Source organism: Phyllostomus hastatus, unplaced genomic scaffold (assembly GCF_019186645.2).
Source record: "Phyllostomus hastatus isolate PE091 unplaced genomic scaffold, TTU_PhHast_1.1 phas_contig_17, whole genome shotgun sequence".
Classification (NCBI taxonomy): domain Eukaryota; kingdom Metazoa; phylum Chordata; class Mammalia; order Chiroptera; family Phyllostomidae; genus Phyllostomus; species Phyllostomus hastatus.
In genome coordinates, this window is record NW_025333664.1 from 10680834 (window position 1) to 10698611 (window position 17778).

General features: G+C 56.1%; 2 protein-coding genes across 2 annotated transcripts in view; both read right to left on the reverse strand.

Annotated features, from left to right (window-relative positions):
- The window catches only part of SLC12A5 (solute carrier family 12 member 5), a 35768-nt gene extending 31728 nt beyond the window's left edge, over positions 1-4040 (reverse strand). Inside the window, exon 1 of the mRNA XM_045833053.1 lies at positions 3888-4040. Within this exon, the coding sequence (XP_045689009.1) occupies positions 3888-4008 (121 nt within the window). The 5' untranslated portion in view covers positions 4009-4040. The remainder of the gene's footprint in view (positions 1-3887) is intronic.
- Positions 4041-7265: 3225 nt separating this feature from the next.
- Positions 7266-14405, reverse strand: MMP9 (matrix metallopeptidase 9). Its single transcript, XM_045833629.1, has 13 exons — positions 14136-14405; positions 13392-13624; positions 12902-13050; positions 12461-12589; positions 12195-12368; positions 11778-11951; positions 11234-11410; positions 10977-11132; positions 9844-10150; positions 9578-9717; positions 9107-9257; positions 8911-9014; positions 7266-7583 (listed from the first exon to the last, which is right to left on the reverse strand). The coding sequence occupies exons 1-13, from the start codon at positions 14271-14273 to the stop codon at positions 7465-7467; spliced, it is 2151 nt and encodes a 716-aa protein (XP_045689585.1). The 5' UTR covers positions 14274-14405; the 3' UTR covers positions 7266-7464.
- Between the last annotated feature and the right edge of the window lie 3373 nt (positions 14406-17778).

Sequence of the window (17778 nt, forward strand, 5' to 3'; positions counted from 1 at the left end):
ACAGATTCAGCCCATCTTCTCTCTTTCTCAATCTGGACCCCCTTCTCACTGCACCCACCCCCACCCCCACCCCACCTGGAGAGCTGAGGCCCGCAGATTGCTCTGGTTCATTGAGAACAGGGGAGGGGAGATGAGGAGGATGAGAGAGAGGGAGAGGGAGAGAGAGGCCTGTCACCATGGCAACTGCAGCCCCGTTCATAACCAGTTTGTTGCCATGGAGATTCCCAGGGCTCACCTTGGGTTGAGGTACTACTGGGCAGTGAGGTTCTGAGCCCTAGCTTGAGGAGGAGGTGAATGCAAAACTCCTTGGACAGGTTGGAGATCTCTAGATCAGATATTTACACAAATAACCCAGTGTCATTCTTCCCAATGTACAGATAGACAGACTGAAACTTGAGGTTTGGATCGGGGGAGGCAGAGAACTTCACCCTTCCAGATCATCGAAGAATCCTAGCCTGTTTCTGGCTAAGAAGACCCTCACATAGTTTCCTAGTCAACTCCTTTATACGACAGGTGAGGCAGTTGAGGCCCAGAGAGGGGAAGCAATGGGCCCAAGGTCACACACAGAGTCTGAGCTAGAGCACAGATGGGCTATATTGTGAACGTGCTCCATTCCCTCTAGTATAAGTTGGCTCCCTCTCACCCCATGGGGACACACCCCAAGTCCTAATAGTCTTAACCTAGGCCCAGGGCTCTTTCTAGTACTCTGCCTTCCTCCAAGAGAAACTGAGGCATAGCAGAGAGTGGTATGAAGGGACAGGGGGTAGCTCAGAGTTGTAACAACAGGTCAGTTCCACTTCTATCCAGTCAAGTTATCATCAATCTCCCCGTGTTACAGATGAGGCCACCAAGGCATGGGGGCTGCAGCACAGGCTCAGTGGTAGCTTTAAGGCTCAGCCTCTGGCTTGCCTCTTTCGCCTCTTCAGTTGTGTTCCCACTATAGCTGATTCCTTGGCAGCAGGAAGTACCCCCAGGGACAAACCCCACTCCCTTGGTCCAGAATGAAAGGCAATGCCCATATACAAGTGACTTGCAAAACCTCCCCCAAGCCTTCCCCCGTCTTGCACATGCTGCCCTCTCTCCCTTTGGGCCTGGGTGGGTAGAGTCCCTCCTCGGGGCCAGACATGAGAACAGCTGTGAGAAAGATACCATCAGATATTTGGCTTCCCAAGGAGCCTTTGTCCATTTCTCCATACAGTGGCCTATCCAGGAGGAGGCACTGGGGGTTGTTTCAGGGCCTTAAGAGGTTAAAAGTCACCCAAATCGCTCTCCAGATGGAACTTCCAATAAACACAGCACACAGGTGCCCACCCCTCGGAGAGACACAGGAAGGCACACACCACCACACCAGCAGACACCGACACACTTAAGCACCGACTCACTGGCCTCCCCACAGGTCGTCAGAGCTGTCGTGGGATGCTCCTCCCTCCAGAGACACAAAGACGTGTGCACACTGCCTCTGCCACAGGCACACAGCTTTCCAAACTCATGCAGTTCGCACAGACACCTGCACACCCCAAACTGAAAGCTGAGATGAGAGGGAGGACCATTTTCTTCTCAGGCGAGGGCGTGAGGGATGGCAGGACAGAAGGCAGCGGCGGGGGTGGGGGGGGGGAGAAGAGGCAGGGACCTACAGCCACCCCCCTCTAGTCTGATGAGCATTAAGATCCTGCTAAGTGCCAGGCTGGAGGCCTGGAACTCGGAACACAGAGATAAAAGAACATGATCCCTGCTCAGCCGTTAAAAAGAGTGAAATCTCACCATTTGCAAGGACATGGATGGCCCCGGAGGCTATTATGCTAAGTGAAATAAGTCAGAGAAAGATAAAGACTGTATGACTTCATGTATATGTAAAGCCTTAAAAAAGAATAAAGCGAATGAACAAACAAAATGAGACAGAAGCGGACTCATGAATACAGAGAACAAACTGATGGCTACCAGAGGAGAGGAGGGTGGGGGGTTGGTGGACAAAGTGAGGGGGATTAAGAGGTTCAGATTTCCAGTTACAAAATAAATAATCCTCAGGGATATAATGCACAGTCAATAATATCGTAATAACCTCATATGGTGACCAGCAGTTACTAGACTTACGGTGCTCACTTTGTAAGGTACATTACGTTGTGCACCCGAAATTAACACAATATTGTTTGTCAGCTGTACTTTAATTAAAAGTAAATTAATAAATAAATGTTAAGAAAAGGGTACAGTCCGTGCTCTCGAGATGCAGGAGACACACAAGTAACTTTCCTCCACTGTGACATGCGCCCTAACGATGCAGTGGGTGGCAGAAGAGGAGTGACTTGCCGTGGCCTGGGAGTGAAGGAAAGTGAGCACATTTTCCAGAAGGGGTTAAGTGAGCTATGACTTAGTGAGTGAGTAGGAGTTTCCCTGCTATACCAGGTACACCAGGAGCCCAGGAGGAAAACGTTTGAATGACACTTTGGCCTTAATCCTAAAGCAATGGGGAGCTTGTGTTCGGAGTGGTTCGCCTAGGATCGGAGTCAGGCAGACCCATGAGGAGGCTGGCCATGTGACAGATAATGGAGGTTTGGACCAGGCTAGTGTTGACGGAAAGACACGTGTGGCCAGATTCAGGAGTTTTCGGGGTGGAATGGTCAAGACGTAAGGATAAAGACATTCATGAAAATGAGAAAGAGGGCAGACAGATCATGAAAGATATGCAGAGTGGAAGGAGCCCAAGAAATCCCAGTGGCCACGTCAAGAAGCGGTCGGTTCACGGGCTGGAACCTTGTTGGAAATCTAGGCCTGGGTTTGGTCATCTATGCAATGACAGGATTTGGCCAAAGAAACCCCTGAAGGGCTCCTCTAGGCTTTGGGGTGCTTAATTTTGCTGAAGTCAGGGTGAGCTCACGTGCGGCTCAGCAGTGACCCCTGGCGGCCAGGGGAGGCTCTTCCTCCTCCCGGCGCTTGGGCCACTCGAGGCGGAATCGCCACGTCTCTTCCAGACCTGAGGGGCACAGAGCCAGGGAAAGGACCCCTATAAGGGCCCCCTGCCGAGTGTGTGTATCCAGGATGTATATTCCTCACTGAAGGCTGGAGGACCCTGCCCCTCCTCTCTCTCCTGCACCCTACCGGTAACTTCCATGATCAGACCACTGCACTGGGCCCTCGAAGAAGCCCCCGGTCCCTCTGGAGCTGGTTCCACCCAACCCTTCTGGCAGTGGTGCCGAGGGAGCTAAGTGGGTCCCTGAGAGTCGGGACTGAGGTCCCCACGGGATCCTCCCTGGATCTAGATGCCTGGGGTCTAAAATAACTTCTCTTTCTTCCGTCTCCTTCCTGGGCTATCTGGAGCTGCCCACAATGCCTCCAGGAATCCAAAGATTAGAGGATCGGCCAGGCATCAATGACGTGAGGACCCAGCACCTGCCTCAACCACCCGGACTCATTTTTTCTCCTGCCCTTAACCCCACACCCACCCTGACTCTACTCCTAGCCTCCTGGACCAACCCCTTTCCCTCTGGTCCCGCCCTTTTCTGCCCACAAACCAAGCTAAGCCCTACTTCCTCCCATTGGCTCCTGCACTCAACCCTAAATCACACAGCGTTCCCTGGTTCCACCTTATCCCCTCTGGTCCCGCCTCCAACCCGAGATGACCCCGCCCCTTTAGTGCCCCGCAGCCCCGCCCCGCCCCTTGACTCTATCCATCACAAGATCCTCCTCTTCTCCTCGGTCCCAATCTCTTCCCGTGGCTCCACCCACCTCAAATCTGGCCCCGCCCTTCACAATTTCCCATCCCTCTTCCCTCCTGCCTCCCCTCTCTGGCCTTGGACTGGAGCCCCCGCCCCTTCCAACAAAAGACCTGCCCACTGCGGCCCCGCCCCTCTTTCCCCGCCCACTCCTGCAGGCCCCGCCCCTGCGGCCTCTACCTTTGGCGTCTTCTGCTGAGAGGTGGCAGATATCAGCAGCTGAATGTCTGTGGCACTGTCGGTCAGGGGCCCCGGCGGGCCCCGCGGGGGGCAGGGAGGTGACAGTGAACCTGCGGCTCATGGTGAAGAAAGGGGCCGGGCGGCCGCGTTACGGCTGGGATCGCACAAGTGGCCGCAGCCTGGCTCCGGGAGGCAGAAAGAGCGGATCCCCCCCATCCCCCTCCCGCTGCCCCCCGCCAGACGCGGCGCCGCACAGGGTCCTAGTGCCCGCTTTACTGTCAATGTCCGGAGATTTTTGGTTGGCACAACGGGAGAGAGAGTGGTACTGGCATCTAGTAGTAGAGACACCTTGCACCATCTAGTCTCGTACCAAGACTGCCTGACCATGAGCCACAGGTTTACCATCAGCTCCCTGCACTCTCTCCACACCGCCCACCCGTCCGCACGTTGAGGCTCATCGAACCCGGAGGAGAACTTGCCCGGAGAGGGTCTGGCATCTGTCCATGGATCCTGCTGCCTCCTAGAGGAGGACACCAAACGTTTTACAGTCCCCCTCAACTATCTGGCCCGAAATAGTGCGGAGGTCGAGAAACTGTACTAGCGTAAGACGATTCCTACATCTTAGGGCCGACCAGGTTGTAAGCATGCCTGAGGGCAGATGATGTAGTCTGTTCCTATGGTGGTGATAACTGACGAGAGCCCTATTTGGAAGGTGGAGCCCAAGAGTGCAGGTGGGCCTGTTAGGCTGAGATGCCTACAAAAGGACTGTGCGGAGTTGGCCACTGAACATACGAGTCTGGAGTTTGGAGGAGAGGCTAAGGCTGGGGACAAAACTCTGGAGATGCTACTTAAAGCTCATGGAGCCGACAAGGTCACAGGGAATGAGCGTGCACAGAGAAGAAGTCCGAGGGCAGAGCCCACCGGCACACTATCACTTGAGGTTGGAGACAGGAAGACCCAGCCCAGGAGCTGAGAGGAAAGCAGGACTAGCAGGTGTCCCAGAGACCAAGTAAGAACGCTGTTGGAGGATGAGCATGGTCAACAGTGTCAAAGGACCTGGGAGATGGCGCAGGGTGCGCACAGCGGAGTGCGCACTGTGCTGCCCGTAGCATCTGGCTGCGGGAAGATCGCAGGGGGCTTCGAAGACAGTGCCTTCAGCGATGTAGTGGGCTGGGAGCCGGGCGGGAAGTAGTTGACTGAATGGGAACGCAGGAAGTGGAGACGGTGAGCAGACGTCCCTACTTTGAGGACATTCTACCACAGATGGGGAACAGAGAAATGGAACATTATATCTAGAGACTCGGGGACCCAGAGGAATTTTCAACAAGCCGTTATAAGGAATATTTGCATGCCAATGGAAGCAGGTCATTCCTGAGCAAGAAATGGGTGAGTTAGGGGAGAAGGGGTCCACCCAGAGGACGCCTGGGAGGCAGTGCTCTGAAGCCCTCCTTACACTCCCACCTGGAGTGTGGGAGCCCATTACCTCCACTCGCCTGCCCCAGCCTTCATTCAAGTCATCCTTTGAGGTCAAGTGCGCACTCCTCAGCCTGGCGTTCAGCCCTTCTCTCATCTGGTTCAGACCACCATTCCTACCTCAGTCATTCCAGAATCTTCTCTGCGCCCTACCCATCCACACACCGGAATTCTGAGTCATCTCTAGCTCCCCAACGCTGCCCGCCCTTTCTCTTCTCCCAGCATTTTCATCAGGAGCACACATTCCAATCCCACCCCCACCACCTCTCACCGGCTATGAGACTTCAGGCGAGCTGCGCCTAAGTTTCCTCATTTGTAAATGGGGGTGGTGGGCGGCTGATGCCAATATTAACAGTACCTGTAAGATAAGGGTAGTTAGTACCTGTCTCATAGGGTTAATTGAAGGGTGAGCTGTGTGGACACAGAGAAAGCACATGGAACAGTGCCTGGCACTCAGTCAGTGCTATCCTGGGGGCAGCTACTATTGTCGCCAACAGGAAGAGTGTCCACACACCAAACGTGCAGCAGAGCGAAACACTGAACGCTGAGTTTTGCAGTGGAAAAACTAAAGCCATTTATTGGCTGGGCACCATGCCAGAACAGCAAGCTAATACTCAAAATCCAGACTCCCTGATGGCTTTTGATCAGAGGTTTTTAAAGGCAAAGATGGAGGGGTAGGGGTTACAGGTCAAGGGGCAAGCTGATTGGCTAGTTCTCATGCAAGCCTCAGCGATTTTCCTTATTCTGATTAATTTAGTTTTTTGACATCATCTTGTCTGGTGCCTTCATCTCTGTGTCAGGTGATATAACCAGGTTGCAGAAGCAAGCTTCTACAAAACATCTCATAATGCTGCATCAGCGATGTTATCTTTCAAGCAAAAGGCAGAAACTAAACATATTGTGAATTGTTATTGTTTCGTGCTTAACTAGCTACATTCATCTATTATCTCAAGCAAAATGTCCTTTTAAACATTTTTCCCAGAACTTACTTTATAGGCAGGCCTCTAGGACATAACTAACATATTTTCCTTATCTTTGACTATAAGCTGCATGACAACAAAAGCAATTGAAATATTGAGTTAACACTGATACCTGTGTCTCTAGACCCTGTGATGGAATACCTAACCGTGTGTACTGCTAACTGTCAGTTTCACTATCATCGTGCACACAGTCTGTATTGTATCTTCCCACTGCCTTATCCCGGGCACTTGGGGTGTTTCCAGGCTCTCACTGTACAAACAAGGCTGCAATTAGCATCCTTCTATGTGCTGTTTTGGATGCGTGTGTGAAGGTTAGAGAGAAGGTACATTGAGGTTCTTGGTAAATAACTCTCCTAGAAGACAAGTCCTACTTCTACAAGAAGAAACTCTTGCTCATCCTTCCAAATTCAGCACAAGGTCAGATGTCATCCTGACTGGGGAACATTCCCAGACTTCAAGCACAACACACAGAATATCACACACACACACACACACACACACACACACACACACATCTTTAGGATAAAGGGTCACACACCGTACACTCTCCAAGTGTGACCCCACCCCCTACCATTCACAGAACCACTCTTGTAACCAAGTTACACTCTCTGGGGGAGAGCCTGGAGTCTGCATTTGAGCAAGTTCTAAGGGTACTTCCTTGCATCCTAAAGTTTGAGGAGCACTAAGGGAGATCCAAAACAAACACAGTCCAATTCATGTCTGTGCCCAGTGCCCAGCACATGTAGGGGCTCAACAATGGTTTAATGAATAATTAGGCGCTGCCTTGGCTGCGAAACAGGAGTAATCACATTATCCTTTCCCGATAGGAAAAATCAAATATTTTAACACTTATGAAGTGCTTAGAACTCTGCCTGGCCCATGGTGAACACTCTACTCGTTAAACACATACATACATACATAAATCTCAAGGTTAGAGAATCCAAGTTTATTGAACATATTCCAACAGAAAAGGAAGGTGGGATGAGAGGGCCCAGCCCACCCCCACTCATCCTCTGTTCTTCAAACCAGACCCACCAGTTTGTATCCGGCAAACTGGCTCCTTCCCCATCAGGAGAGTCCCCACGGGGACCCACACTGCAGTGCTGAGGTGGGATGGGGGGGCCTCAGGTCTCGGGACACTGCAGGATGTCGAAGGTCACGTAGCCCACTTGGTCCACCTGGTTGTCCTCGCCCTGGAAACTCACACGCCAGTAGAAGCGTTCCTGGCAGAAGTAAGCTTTCTCTGCAGGGAAGAGGCAGGTACAAGAGGGGTGACTCCAAATCTCCCACATAGACACACAGAAACAGAAGCCCTTTCTAGATCTTTCCAAGGTTTTCATAGGACACTTTCACCTCCCCCACAGAGATGCTAGAGGGCATAGACACCAATGTGCAAAGCACTGGCACAGAGCCTGGCACACAGTAGGTGCTCTGGATGATTTATTCAACATTCCTTCATTCATTTACTCATTCAACAAAGATTTATCATGCCGAGCACTGTTAGAAGCACTGGGGATGCGGCAGAGAAAAACCGCAGGCGTGATCTCAGTTCTCTTGGTGCTTACACTCTGGTGGGTAAGACAGATGATTAGCAAGCAGCCGTGTAAATAAATGAGATTGCTTTTGACAGTGGAGGGGAAACAAAAGCAAGTAAGCGAATAGATAATGAAGGTCAGAGAAGGCCTCTTTGAAAAGGTGGCTTTAGTGCTGAGACCTGAAGAATGAGAGGGAGGCAGCCTGGTGACAATCTGGGAAAAAAACCTTCCAGGCAGAGAGAACAACTGGCACACAGGCCCGAAGCAAGGACTGACCTTGGTGTGTTCAAAGAGCAGCCAGAAGGCCAGTGGGGGCGGAGCGAGCGAGCAGAGGGAGTAGTGGGAGGGGAGGAGGGGTCAGCTCCTGCTAGCTTCTTTGGCCTTGGAATATGTCTGGAGTCACTCCAGAGACTATTGCCTTCCACTCCTCACCCCTCCCTACCCCCAGAGAGTACATTAACAACGTTGGACAACCAGGATGGCTTGGACTAGGGTGTTTGCACAGGAGATAACGAGAGTAAATATTTCGGAGGTAGAATCAACAGAACTCATCAACCGGATGTGAGTGGTGAAAAAGAGAAAGGGCAACTCCAGCTGTCCCGATTTTCCGGCAGGTAAGAGAGGCTCCAGGAGTAGCGGCGACTTGCTGCCCAAAGACACACAGCTACGAATCGCCTTACTCATCACTATATCCCCAGTGGCAGCCCAGGGCCTGGCAAATATTGTCTAATAAAGCGACGAGGCTTCCTGCAAACCATATGTCCTGTATTGCAAGGGAAAGAACTTTCAGCCGGGGAGGCAGGAGATGTGGGTGTTAATTCTGGCTGTTTCCCTGTGTCTCCTGGATGATCTGGGGAAGGTCCCTGCCTCTGTAACTGTGCCGGGATATATGCCTCAGTCGCAGGGGCCTTTTCCTTTCTCGCTTGGAATTGGACCAATCTCTAAGGCCGTGGAGCCTAGCATAGGGAGGGGCGTCTAGGAGAAGGAACCCACACCCCCACCCCCCACCGCCCCGGCCCCGTCTGCGGCCATCACCTCGGTACTGGAAGATGTCGTGTGTGTTTAAGGGCACCCCGGAGAACATCTGGTCCACATAGGTGGCGCTCTTGGGATCCACCTTCTGCGTCTTCGAGTCGAACCTGCGGGAAGGCGGCGAGGAGACAGGTGCTGAGCCGGCGGACAGGCGTATAGCGCCGGGGCTCCCCCTGCCGGCGGTCCCCATGGCTCTCACCTCCAGAACTTCTCTCCGCTGAACAGCAGCACCTTACCCACACCACGCGGGAGGGCCCCAGTGACTTGGGCCACCTCCGGGCCCAAGCCCAGCTTGTCCAGACGCCTCGGGCCTAGCACCGACGTGCCCGTGTAGACCCACACTTGGCGCCCTGCAGGGGAGAAGGGGCGCATCGGCCAGGGGGCAGGGAGAAGGCACACAGTCTCCCCAACTGTCAAAAGGGAAAATCCAGGGAGACCTTTCGGAACCGGGCGGGCCCGCAGCCTTTGTGCCCACGAGCAGAGGCGCTCGGGAGGATTGTGCAAGGGGAGCTGAAATGCAGCACCCCCTAAACTTGCTAAACGAAATCTGCCAGGAGGGGACACGTTTTTGAAATGCGCACCCGAACGTTTTCTGGATTATCCTTGGTCTCTTGGTCTTCCCAGATTGGTGAGGATGGTGGGGAGGGAAGGGAAAAAGGAGGAAACTAACCAGCGAAAAAGAAAATCTTCTTGGTGGCTGGCTCCTCAAAGGCGGAATCCAGCTTGGAGGGCAGCGCGGGCCACGTGTCCCGGATCAGGAAGGGGCCCTGCACCCGGCGCCCCTGGGCGTCAGAGAACCGCCAGTACTTTCTGAGAACGTGAAAAAGGAAACAGCAGGGCACTGAGCCTTGAGACAAAGGCCAGTGGGAGGGGAAGGACAGGGTGGTCTCCCCTCCAAACGCCCTCCCTCACCGCTCATCTCTGCCCCTCACCCACCCATCCTTGAATAAATGCAGGTAGTTCCCGATCTCTGCGATGGCATCGAAGATGTCCACATTGCAAACATCCTCCGCTGGACCCAAAGACGCGGTAGGGGCTGCTGAAGGGCCAGCAGTGGGGGGACCCGTGGGGCCCGCAGTGGGGGCATCTGTGGGGCCAGCGGTAGGGGGGCCGGTGGGGCCAGCAGTGGGGATCTCTGAGGGGCGGGCAGTGGGAGGACTGGTGACGCAGACCGTGGGGGGCGCGGTGGGCTGGGTTGCAGGTGTGGTGGTTGGAGGCTGTGGTTCAGGTTGAGGGGGAGGACCTAAGAGGAGACATCGAGTGAGACACCCCTATTCCTGCATACCTGGGTGCCCATGGACGGGCTACTCCTCACAGCCCATCAGGAATCCCTCCTGGCACCCACTCTCCTCACTTTAGACGCTGGAGCCTGCCTACCCACCCACCCCCTCAAGCACAGGAAGGCCTCATCATTTCCTACACTCGCCTTGCATTCAAACCATACTTATCGGATCCCTGGGTCAGGCCCGGGCCCTATAAACATGAGACAGGCAGGGCCACCCCCACCCCCGACCCCGCAGATAGAGACGTGGTTTGGGGCGCTCAAACGGAGTGGCAAATCTACTGCTAGAGGCTTTATAAACTCCATTTAGCTTGTGTGATCTTTAAAAAAAAAACAAACCCTATGAAGTAGATTCTTTAAAATCCCCCATTTTTTAAAATGAGGAAATAATACTAATAGTAAGTGATAACAACAGCAACAATACCAAACAGTTACACGGCATTTACTACGTTCCAGGCATTATTGTAACTCATTGAAACCTCTTAACAACACTGAGAGGCAGGTACTATCATTAGCCCGGCTTTACAGATGAGGAAATTGCCAGCAAACTAATGTATCCCAGGCCACCCAGCCCAGGAAGTGGCTGCACTGGCTTTTGAACCCACGTCTGTCTCATCCCGAGCCTGCGCTCTTCACCGCCATCTCCAAGCGCTGACCCCGCAGCAGCGCAGCAGGTCCAACCCACTAGACCCAGACTCCTCGGCAGACAGACGCCGAGGTCCCAACTCCTCCCACCAGGCTCTCCGCCCTTCCTGCTCCTCCCTCCATCCCTGCCACGAAGCCTCACCATACAGATGCTGGATGCCCTTCACGTCGTCCTCATGCAGCGGGGGCTTCTCCGTGTAGCTGTACATGGGGTACATGAGGGCCTCTGGCACAGATGAGTGATCTAGGCCCAGGGCGTGGCCGAACTCGTGTGCAGCCACAAGGAACAGGCTGTATCCTGGAGGAAAGAGAGAGCCCGAGGAGACGTGAGCCCTGGGTCGTGCTCCCAGCCCTGGCCGCCCACTACACCCAGCCCCAGAACCTTCGACCCCTGCCCACCTTGGTCCGGGCAGAAGCCCCACTTCTTGTCTCTGTCGAAGTTCGAGGTGGTGGCGCACCAGAGGTGCCCATCGCTGCGGCCCTCCCTGGTACAAGCTGAGTACTCCTTGCCCAGGAAGATGAAGGGGAAGACGCACAGCTCCCCCGCTGAGTTGCCCCCGGACACAGTGGAGTCGACTGAAGAGAGGGGGGGCCTTGGGTGAGCCAGGTGGGTCGGTCCAATAAGGAGCCAGGGGCGGGCCAAACAAGGAGCTAGAAAACCTTGGTCCCATTTTTAAAGCCTAGGGGGCGATGTAGAGCACAGCTGAGTCCAAGTTAAGCGTGGACACTGGAGACCAAGGGAGAGGCAGCCGGCTGGGCTAAAAGGCCAAGCCCTGTGAACTGAGGCCGCAGCAATTGGAAGTCAGAGGGGGAGGGGCTATGGTGAGAGTGGGCAGAGCCTGGGTGGTCCCCAGAACCAATCGCAAGTGGAGGGACAAACTGATGGGTCGGGGAGAAACGTTTTGCAGACCAGTGTTGAATCTGGCCAGCAGGGCACAGGTACCTCGGGTGGGGCAGAAGCCGTAAAGCTTGTCCTCGTCGTAGTTGGCAGTGGTGGCGCACCAGCGGTAGCCGTCCGAGCGACCGTCGGTGGTGCAGGCGGAGTAGGAGCGGCCCTCGAAGGTGAAGGGAAACACGCAGGGATTGCCGTCCGAGTTGCCGTGCTGGGTATAGAGTTCTGGGGAGGCCCGCAAATTGCCCGAGTTTATTAACCCACGGGCCACCCATGTACTGCACCCCTCCTGCCCTCATTCCACAGGTGAGGAAACGGCTCAGAGAGCAAAAGAGTGGCTTGCAGACCGCACAGCACTAGTGGCTGAGCTGGGAGGAAAGCCCAGAGTTCTGGCCCTGGAGAGCATAGGGCGCCCCCGCCCCCGCCGCCGTCCCCCAACCACCATCCTCTCCAAAATCCCGGACTCACTCTCGCTGGGGCAGAAGCCGAACCGACGGTCAGTGTCAAAGTCAGCGGTGGTGCTGCACCAGGGCAGGTCGTCCGAGCGGCCGTCCGTGGTGCAGGCGGAGTAGGAGCGGCCATCGAAGGTGAAGGGGAAGTGGCAGGGGGCGCCATCGGCGTTCCCAAACCTGGTCGGAACCACTGCAGGAGGAGGAGGGGGGCCAGGGTCAGGGAGGCTGATGATGCGCGTGGGAAGAAAGGGGAGTGGGGTCCGCGGCGGCGCAGGGTCTCACCGATGCCCTTGCCCAGGGACCACAGCTCTTCATCGTCGAAGTGGGCGTCTCCCTGGATGCCCTGGCCAGGGGGGAAGGCGTGCGCCAGGAGCCCGTCCTTCCCGTCGAAGGGATACCCATCTCCGTGCTCTGAAGAAGCGATGGGAACAGAGAGCTAGCGAGGTGCACGGGGGCAGAGTGCACGGGGGCAGGCTGTTGGCTGCCCAAGGGCACTGGACTGATCGGGGGCTGAAATCCCGCCAAAGAGCAGCTACCCAGGCCTCGCGTCCCCGCGCTCTGCGGAGTCGCGCCCGAGCGGACGCCACCAGGGTGAGTGGCGGCGGCCAGGGCTGGGAGCGCAGGCAAGAGAAAGCCGGGTCCGGCGCCCCCTCTGGTCTCCGTGGCCCTGCCTCTGTGGTCTCGGCCCGGACCCGCTTGGCTTTCCCCTTCTCGCTTTCTCACCCCTAACACCGAACTGGATCACGATGTCCGCCTCCCGGCCGTACACGCGGGTGAAGGTGAGCGGCGTCACGGCGCTCCAGACCGCGAAGGCGCGGGCAAAGGCGTCGTCGATCACGTCGCGTGGCAAGTCTTCCGAGTAGTTTTCGATCCTGCGGGAGGAAGGCGGGCGGACTGGGTCCAGCCGGAAGTGAGCGGCGGGAGCCGGGGCCGCCGCAACGCCCCCTGTCTCAGCGGCTTCAGCTCCCGGCTTCCGTCAGTAAAGCGCAGGCAGATGCATTTTCCCTTTGGCAACTCACAATGGCCCCGGCAGGACTCAGATCCGAGGCGCGCTTCCCCACAGGGGAAGCCACCTGCCCCAGGCTGCCCGTTTAGTGGAGTCCAGGCATGGGTCTGGGACCGGAGGTGGTCATCTGCCGCCTGAGCGCGCGGAGCCCGTCTCCCCACCCCACCCCACCCCGCCCGCCCGGCCCCGCGGGACCCCGCCGCGCACCAGTACGTGATGTTTCGGTGGTGCCACTGGAGGTCGCCCTCGAAGGTCTGGAATCTGCTCACGTCTGGGACGCCACAGCGCGGGGCACGCAGAGCCTCCAGGGTGGTGCTGTCCAGCTCACCGGTCACCGGCAGGGCCAGGCGCTTCTGGAGGCGCCGCAGCGCCTCACTCAGGGACTGCTTGCGGTCGTGCATATCGGCAACTTGGGTGTAGCCATAGCGGAACAGGTACTCCTGCGGACCGAGGGGCACAGAGGGCCCAGCGCGCTGACTGCCTTTCTCCGCCCCACTGGGTCAGAACTGCAGCCCTCCGGGAGCTCCAGAGGGCTGGCTAGAAACAAGGCGCTGGGCCCGGTCTCCGTAACCTGGACATCAGGGCTTCCGCCCACCCAAGCATCTCCCGACCGTGGGGACATCCTTATTTCCTTCCCAGCCCTGCATACTCCTGGCCATGCCTACCTCAGGGTCCCCTAGGGTGTGTCCCTGTCCACGGCCAGCGCATGCCCACTCCAGAACCTTCCAGTGCTCCCCTACACCACTCCCCAGTGCCCACCTGGAGAACCCTCATTAGCCCATTCCTAGCCGTCGCTGCCCAGAGCCTCTACAGGACACCCTTCCCTCCCAGTGCCTGACCCTAGACACCTCCGTCCTCCAGACATGCCCCTGACCCCCAGTGTGGCCCAAAGCATCCCCTGAACCCCATGCTCTCCCTAGGATTCCAGTCTAGACTGAGGCGATTGCTTACCTCTGCCAGCTGCGTGTTAGTGAGGTTGGTGCGCAGGTCTCCTGGGAAGACCACAACGGTGGGCTGGTGCGGCCGGGGGGCAGCAGAGCAGCAGCCCAGGACCAGGAGCGCCAGGACGGGGGGCAGCCAGGGGCGCATGGTGAGGGTAGCAGTGTCTGGCTGCAGCTGCCCTGGTGGGGGCTTTAAAGAGGAGCTGGTAACTGGATCAGTGACCCCGCCCCTCCCGGACAGGCGAGGCAGGGGCTGACTCAGGGGATGGGGTGTGTGTGTGTGTGTGTGTGTGTGTGTGTGTGTGTGAAAGCAAAGAAAGGGCTTACACCACCTCCTCCCTCCCTGCTGCCCGCAGTCCCCATTGCTGAATCAGGCAGGACCCCAGACCCACAGAGACCCACAGGAAACCACAGGCCTGTAGGGGAAGGCTGGGTTTTGCAAAATGCACAGCTTGTGAGAACTTGATGAAAGGGAGGAAGGGAGACGAGGCCAGAGGACTCCCTGCACCCTCCATCGAAGGCCCCGAGAGGTCAGCCCAAGGGGAAGGAGATGCAAGATCCTCCGAGGCCTCTTTCTGAACCTAGGGGTCCCCTTCCCCGTCAGACCCCTCTGTGGGCCCTTCCCCACACTCCCAAGCTCGCTCCCTCCAAGTGTCTCCTCCCTGGACACCACCCTTGACTCAGCTTCCTCTCCCGGCCCCACCTGGCCTGAAACGGGCGGGCTCTGCTAGACAGGAATTGGGGAATTCCACCGGGGCCACCCCTGTCTTCAGGGGCTGACTCCTTCAGGCTAGCGCGGGGTTGGGCGGGGGGGAGTTTATTTGTATCATCTGGAGGCCAGCAGACGCGGCTTTACTCTCCTCCTTCAGTGCCTTGGGCCAATGTCCTGACCGCTCTGAGTCTGTCTCCTCGGCTGTAAAAAAGGGGCCCTTTGTCCCTAAATTGATTTGAGGATAAAACGAGATCAAACACGTAACATGCTTATACGTGTTATGGATAACACAATAGGGTATACGCTGCAAGCCCTCAACAGACCCAGCTGTGATTGCTTTCAATTTCCTGGACTGAGATCATGATTCCAACTTGGAACCAGGAGATGGGGGTCGTGGGCTCTAAACCTCTGTGTGACCTAGAGTTAATGCCTTCCCCTCTCCGGGCTTTAGACCCTTCAACTGTAAAACGCTGGGGAGGGGACATGATCTCCAGGAGCCCTTCCGGTTCCCCAGCCCTGCTTCACACCCCCACCCCCCACCCCCGCCAGCTCCCAGGAGCACCGCGTATGCCAATAAACCAGCAGCCTCCCTCCCTTCCTTCTTCCCGGCCAGCCAGTGGGGGGCAGGATCCACCTTTGCCCTCTTGGAATTATTATTTGGGAAAGACAACTGAAAAATTCAATAAGCCGTGTCTAAAGGTCGTATGCCGTGCCAGGTACTTTATAAGTTTACCTAATAAATGAATCTGTGAGATGGAGACAATTAGCTTTTCGTATAGGAAATTGGGAACTTTAGAGTTCACTAACTAGTGAGTCACACAGTCCTGGTTTTCAGCCCCAGCTCTGCCATTCCCCAGCCATGTGACCTTGGGCAAGTCACTTCGCCTCGGAGCCATAACAATAACGCACTTTTTGGGATTTACTGTGGCGTACTGCGATAAGCTTTCCACCAGCATCTGATCCTGTCTTCACCCCCATCTGGGAGGTAGGTTTAATGAGTACCCCTCTCACTTCCAGGGGAGGAAACTGAGGTTCAGAGCAGTTAAGGAACTTGCCTCAATCACCCAGTGAGTTCATACGCAAAACCAGGATTCAAACCTAGGCCCCCTAGTGCTGAAGCTTTTTGTGTTTATGGCCATTTCCAGGGAACGGAGGTAACTCTGGGTTATCTCAGAGGGGAGTGGGGGTGTTGGGGGGCTTAAAACCTGGAACCTTTTTCCCTAATCCCCTTCACCCACTGAAAATCAGAGAGGGGGCTTAAGCCTTGAGAACCAGGGACCCAGGGAGACTATATTCCAGGCTTGAGCGTGCGGGCCACGGCCAATGACCTGAGAGATGGAAACAAGGAGGCCCTTTCATCCAGGGGGCCTCCATCTGCAAGCAGACGTGGGCTTTAGAAGAATTCATGAGCCCCTCCAGCTTGCCATCATCTGTACAAAATAGGCCACGTCTGTGTATACATGCCACATTTCTCGCACTTAGCACTATTAACGTTCGGGCCAGATCATCCTTTGCAGTGGGGGCCACCTGATTATTGGGGGACATCTAGTAAGGTCCGCAGTCTCCCCCCGCCAGATGCCAGCAGCACTCCCCCCTGCCAGTTGTGACAACCAGAAACGTTGCCAAACATTGCCACACGTGCCCTGGGTGGGTGGGAGGGGCCAAGGCACCCCCTAGGATGTATGTTGATTTTCCTATGTAAAGGGTCCCAAACTTTCAACATGTACTCAAATGATTGATGAGGACCCTCCAGCCTTTAAAGACCACTCCCTCCACACACACTGGCTGAGGTTTTCCGGGCCGGGCACTGTGCTAAGACCTGGGAATGCAGCAGTCCACGGAGACCGCTCTTGCCTGGAGCTCACGGAGCCGAGATTCCAGGAGGGGAGAAACTGAAGGAGTAATTCACTGCCAGAGGGACAAATGTCACAAGAGGGAGGCGTACTTGTCTACTCCAAATGCCCCCATCATGCAAAGGAGGAAACTGAGGCAGGCCTACAGGAGAGACTGTGCCTCTCTCAGGTCGCAAAGCAAGAAGCGGGGGGACTGAGTGTGGGGGATGGTGGCGGGGAGGGGCCACCGTCGGGAACAGCAGCTGAGAGTCCGTGCTCTAGAGCCAAGCAGCTTGAGTCCCAGTCTCAGCTCTGGCGGGGACCTGCTGTGTGATCCCGTAGTCGGCATAACCGGTCAGCGCCTCAGTGTCTCCATCTGTGAGACCAGGGTAACACTAGTGCTTACCTCGGGGGGGTTATACAGGTCAAGCGAATGAACAGATACAAAGTGCCTGACGCACGGTAGTGCTGGGGCTACTCTAATTGTACATAAATGCCTGTGGACCAGCTGGCTGTTTTCACCAATTTGGGCACAGGGCAGAAACATGCCACCAGGAACCTCGGGACTTGATTTCTGGAGTCAGTCCAAGCAAGAAGCCTCCTTCCCTCACTCCCTCCCAACTTCTTCCTTCACCCCCCCGGGTCCCCAACCCCCACCAAGGGGAACTTGGGGAGAACTTGGCTTTCAACACGGCAATGGCAGGAAGTGGTTCTGGTTACCACATCCCCTTCCCCACTTCCCCAGCCCCTCCTTCCGACACCACAACGCAGTTTAGCCAAGGCCCTGGGAGAGGAAGCAGGAAGCAGGGTATACCCCCAGGTGGGCACCCTCTCAGCCTGACCAGCATTATAGCTTGAGCTCTAAGCCCCTCACCCGGGTGGAGGCCCCATCAGGATGGGGAGGGGGCCGAGCCTGGAGCCCTGAGTCACCCGCTGGATGACACAGCCCTGCAGGCTGCTATTAGTAACTCCAGGCCCCCAGACGGGGGTCAGCCTCACGAGATGAGGAATCTCTCTCCCTAAAGGACGGGGGAACTCCAAGCTTGTTTCTCCCAAACCTGCCCGAGAGGGGAGGGGCAGCCAGGCCTGAGAGCTCTGGCAGGATATTG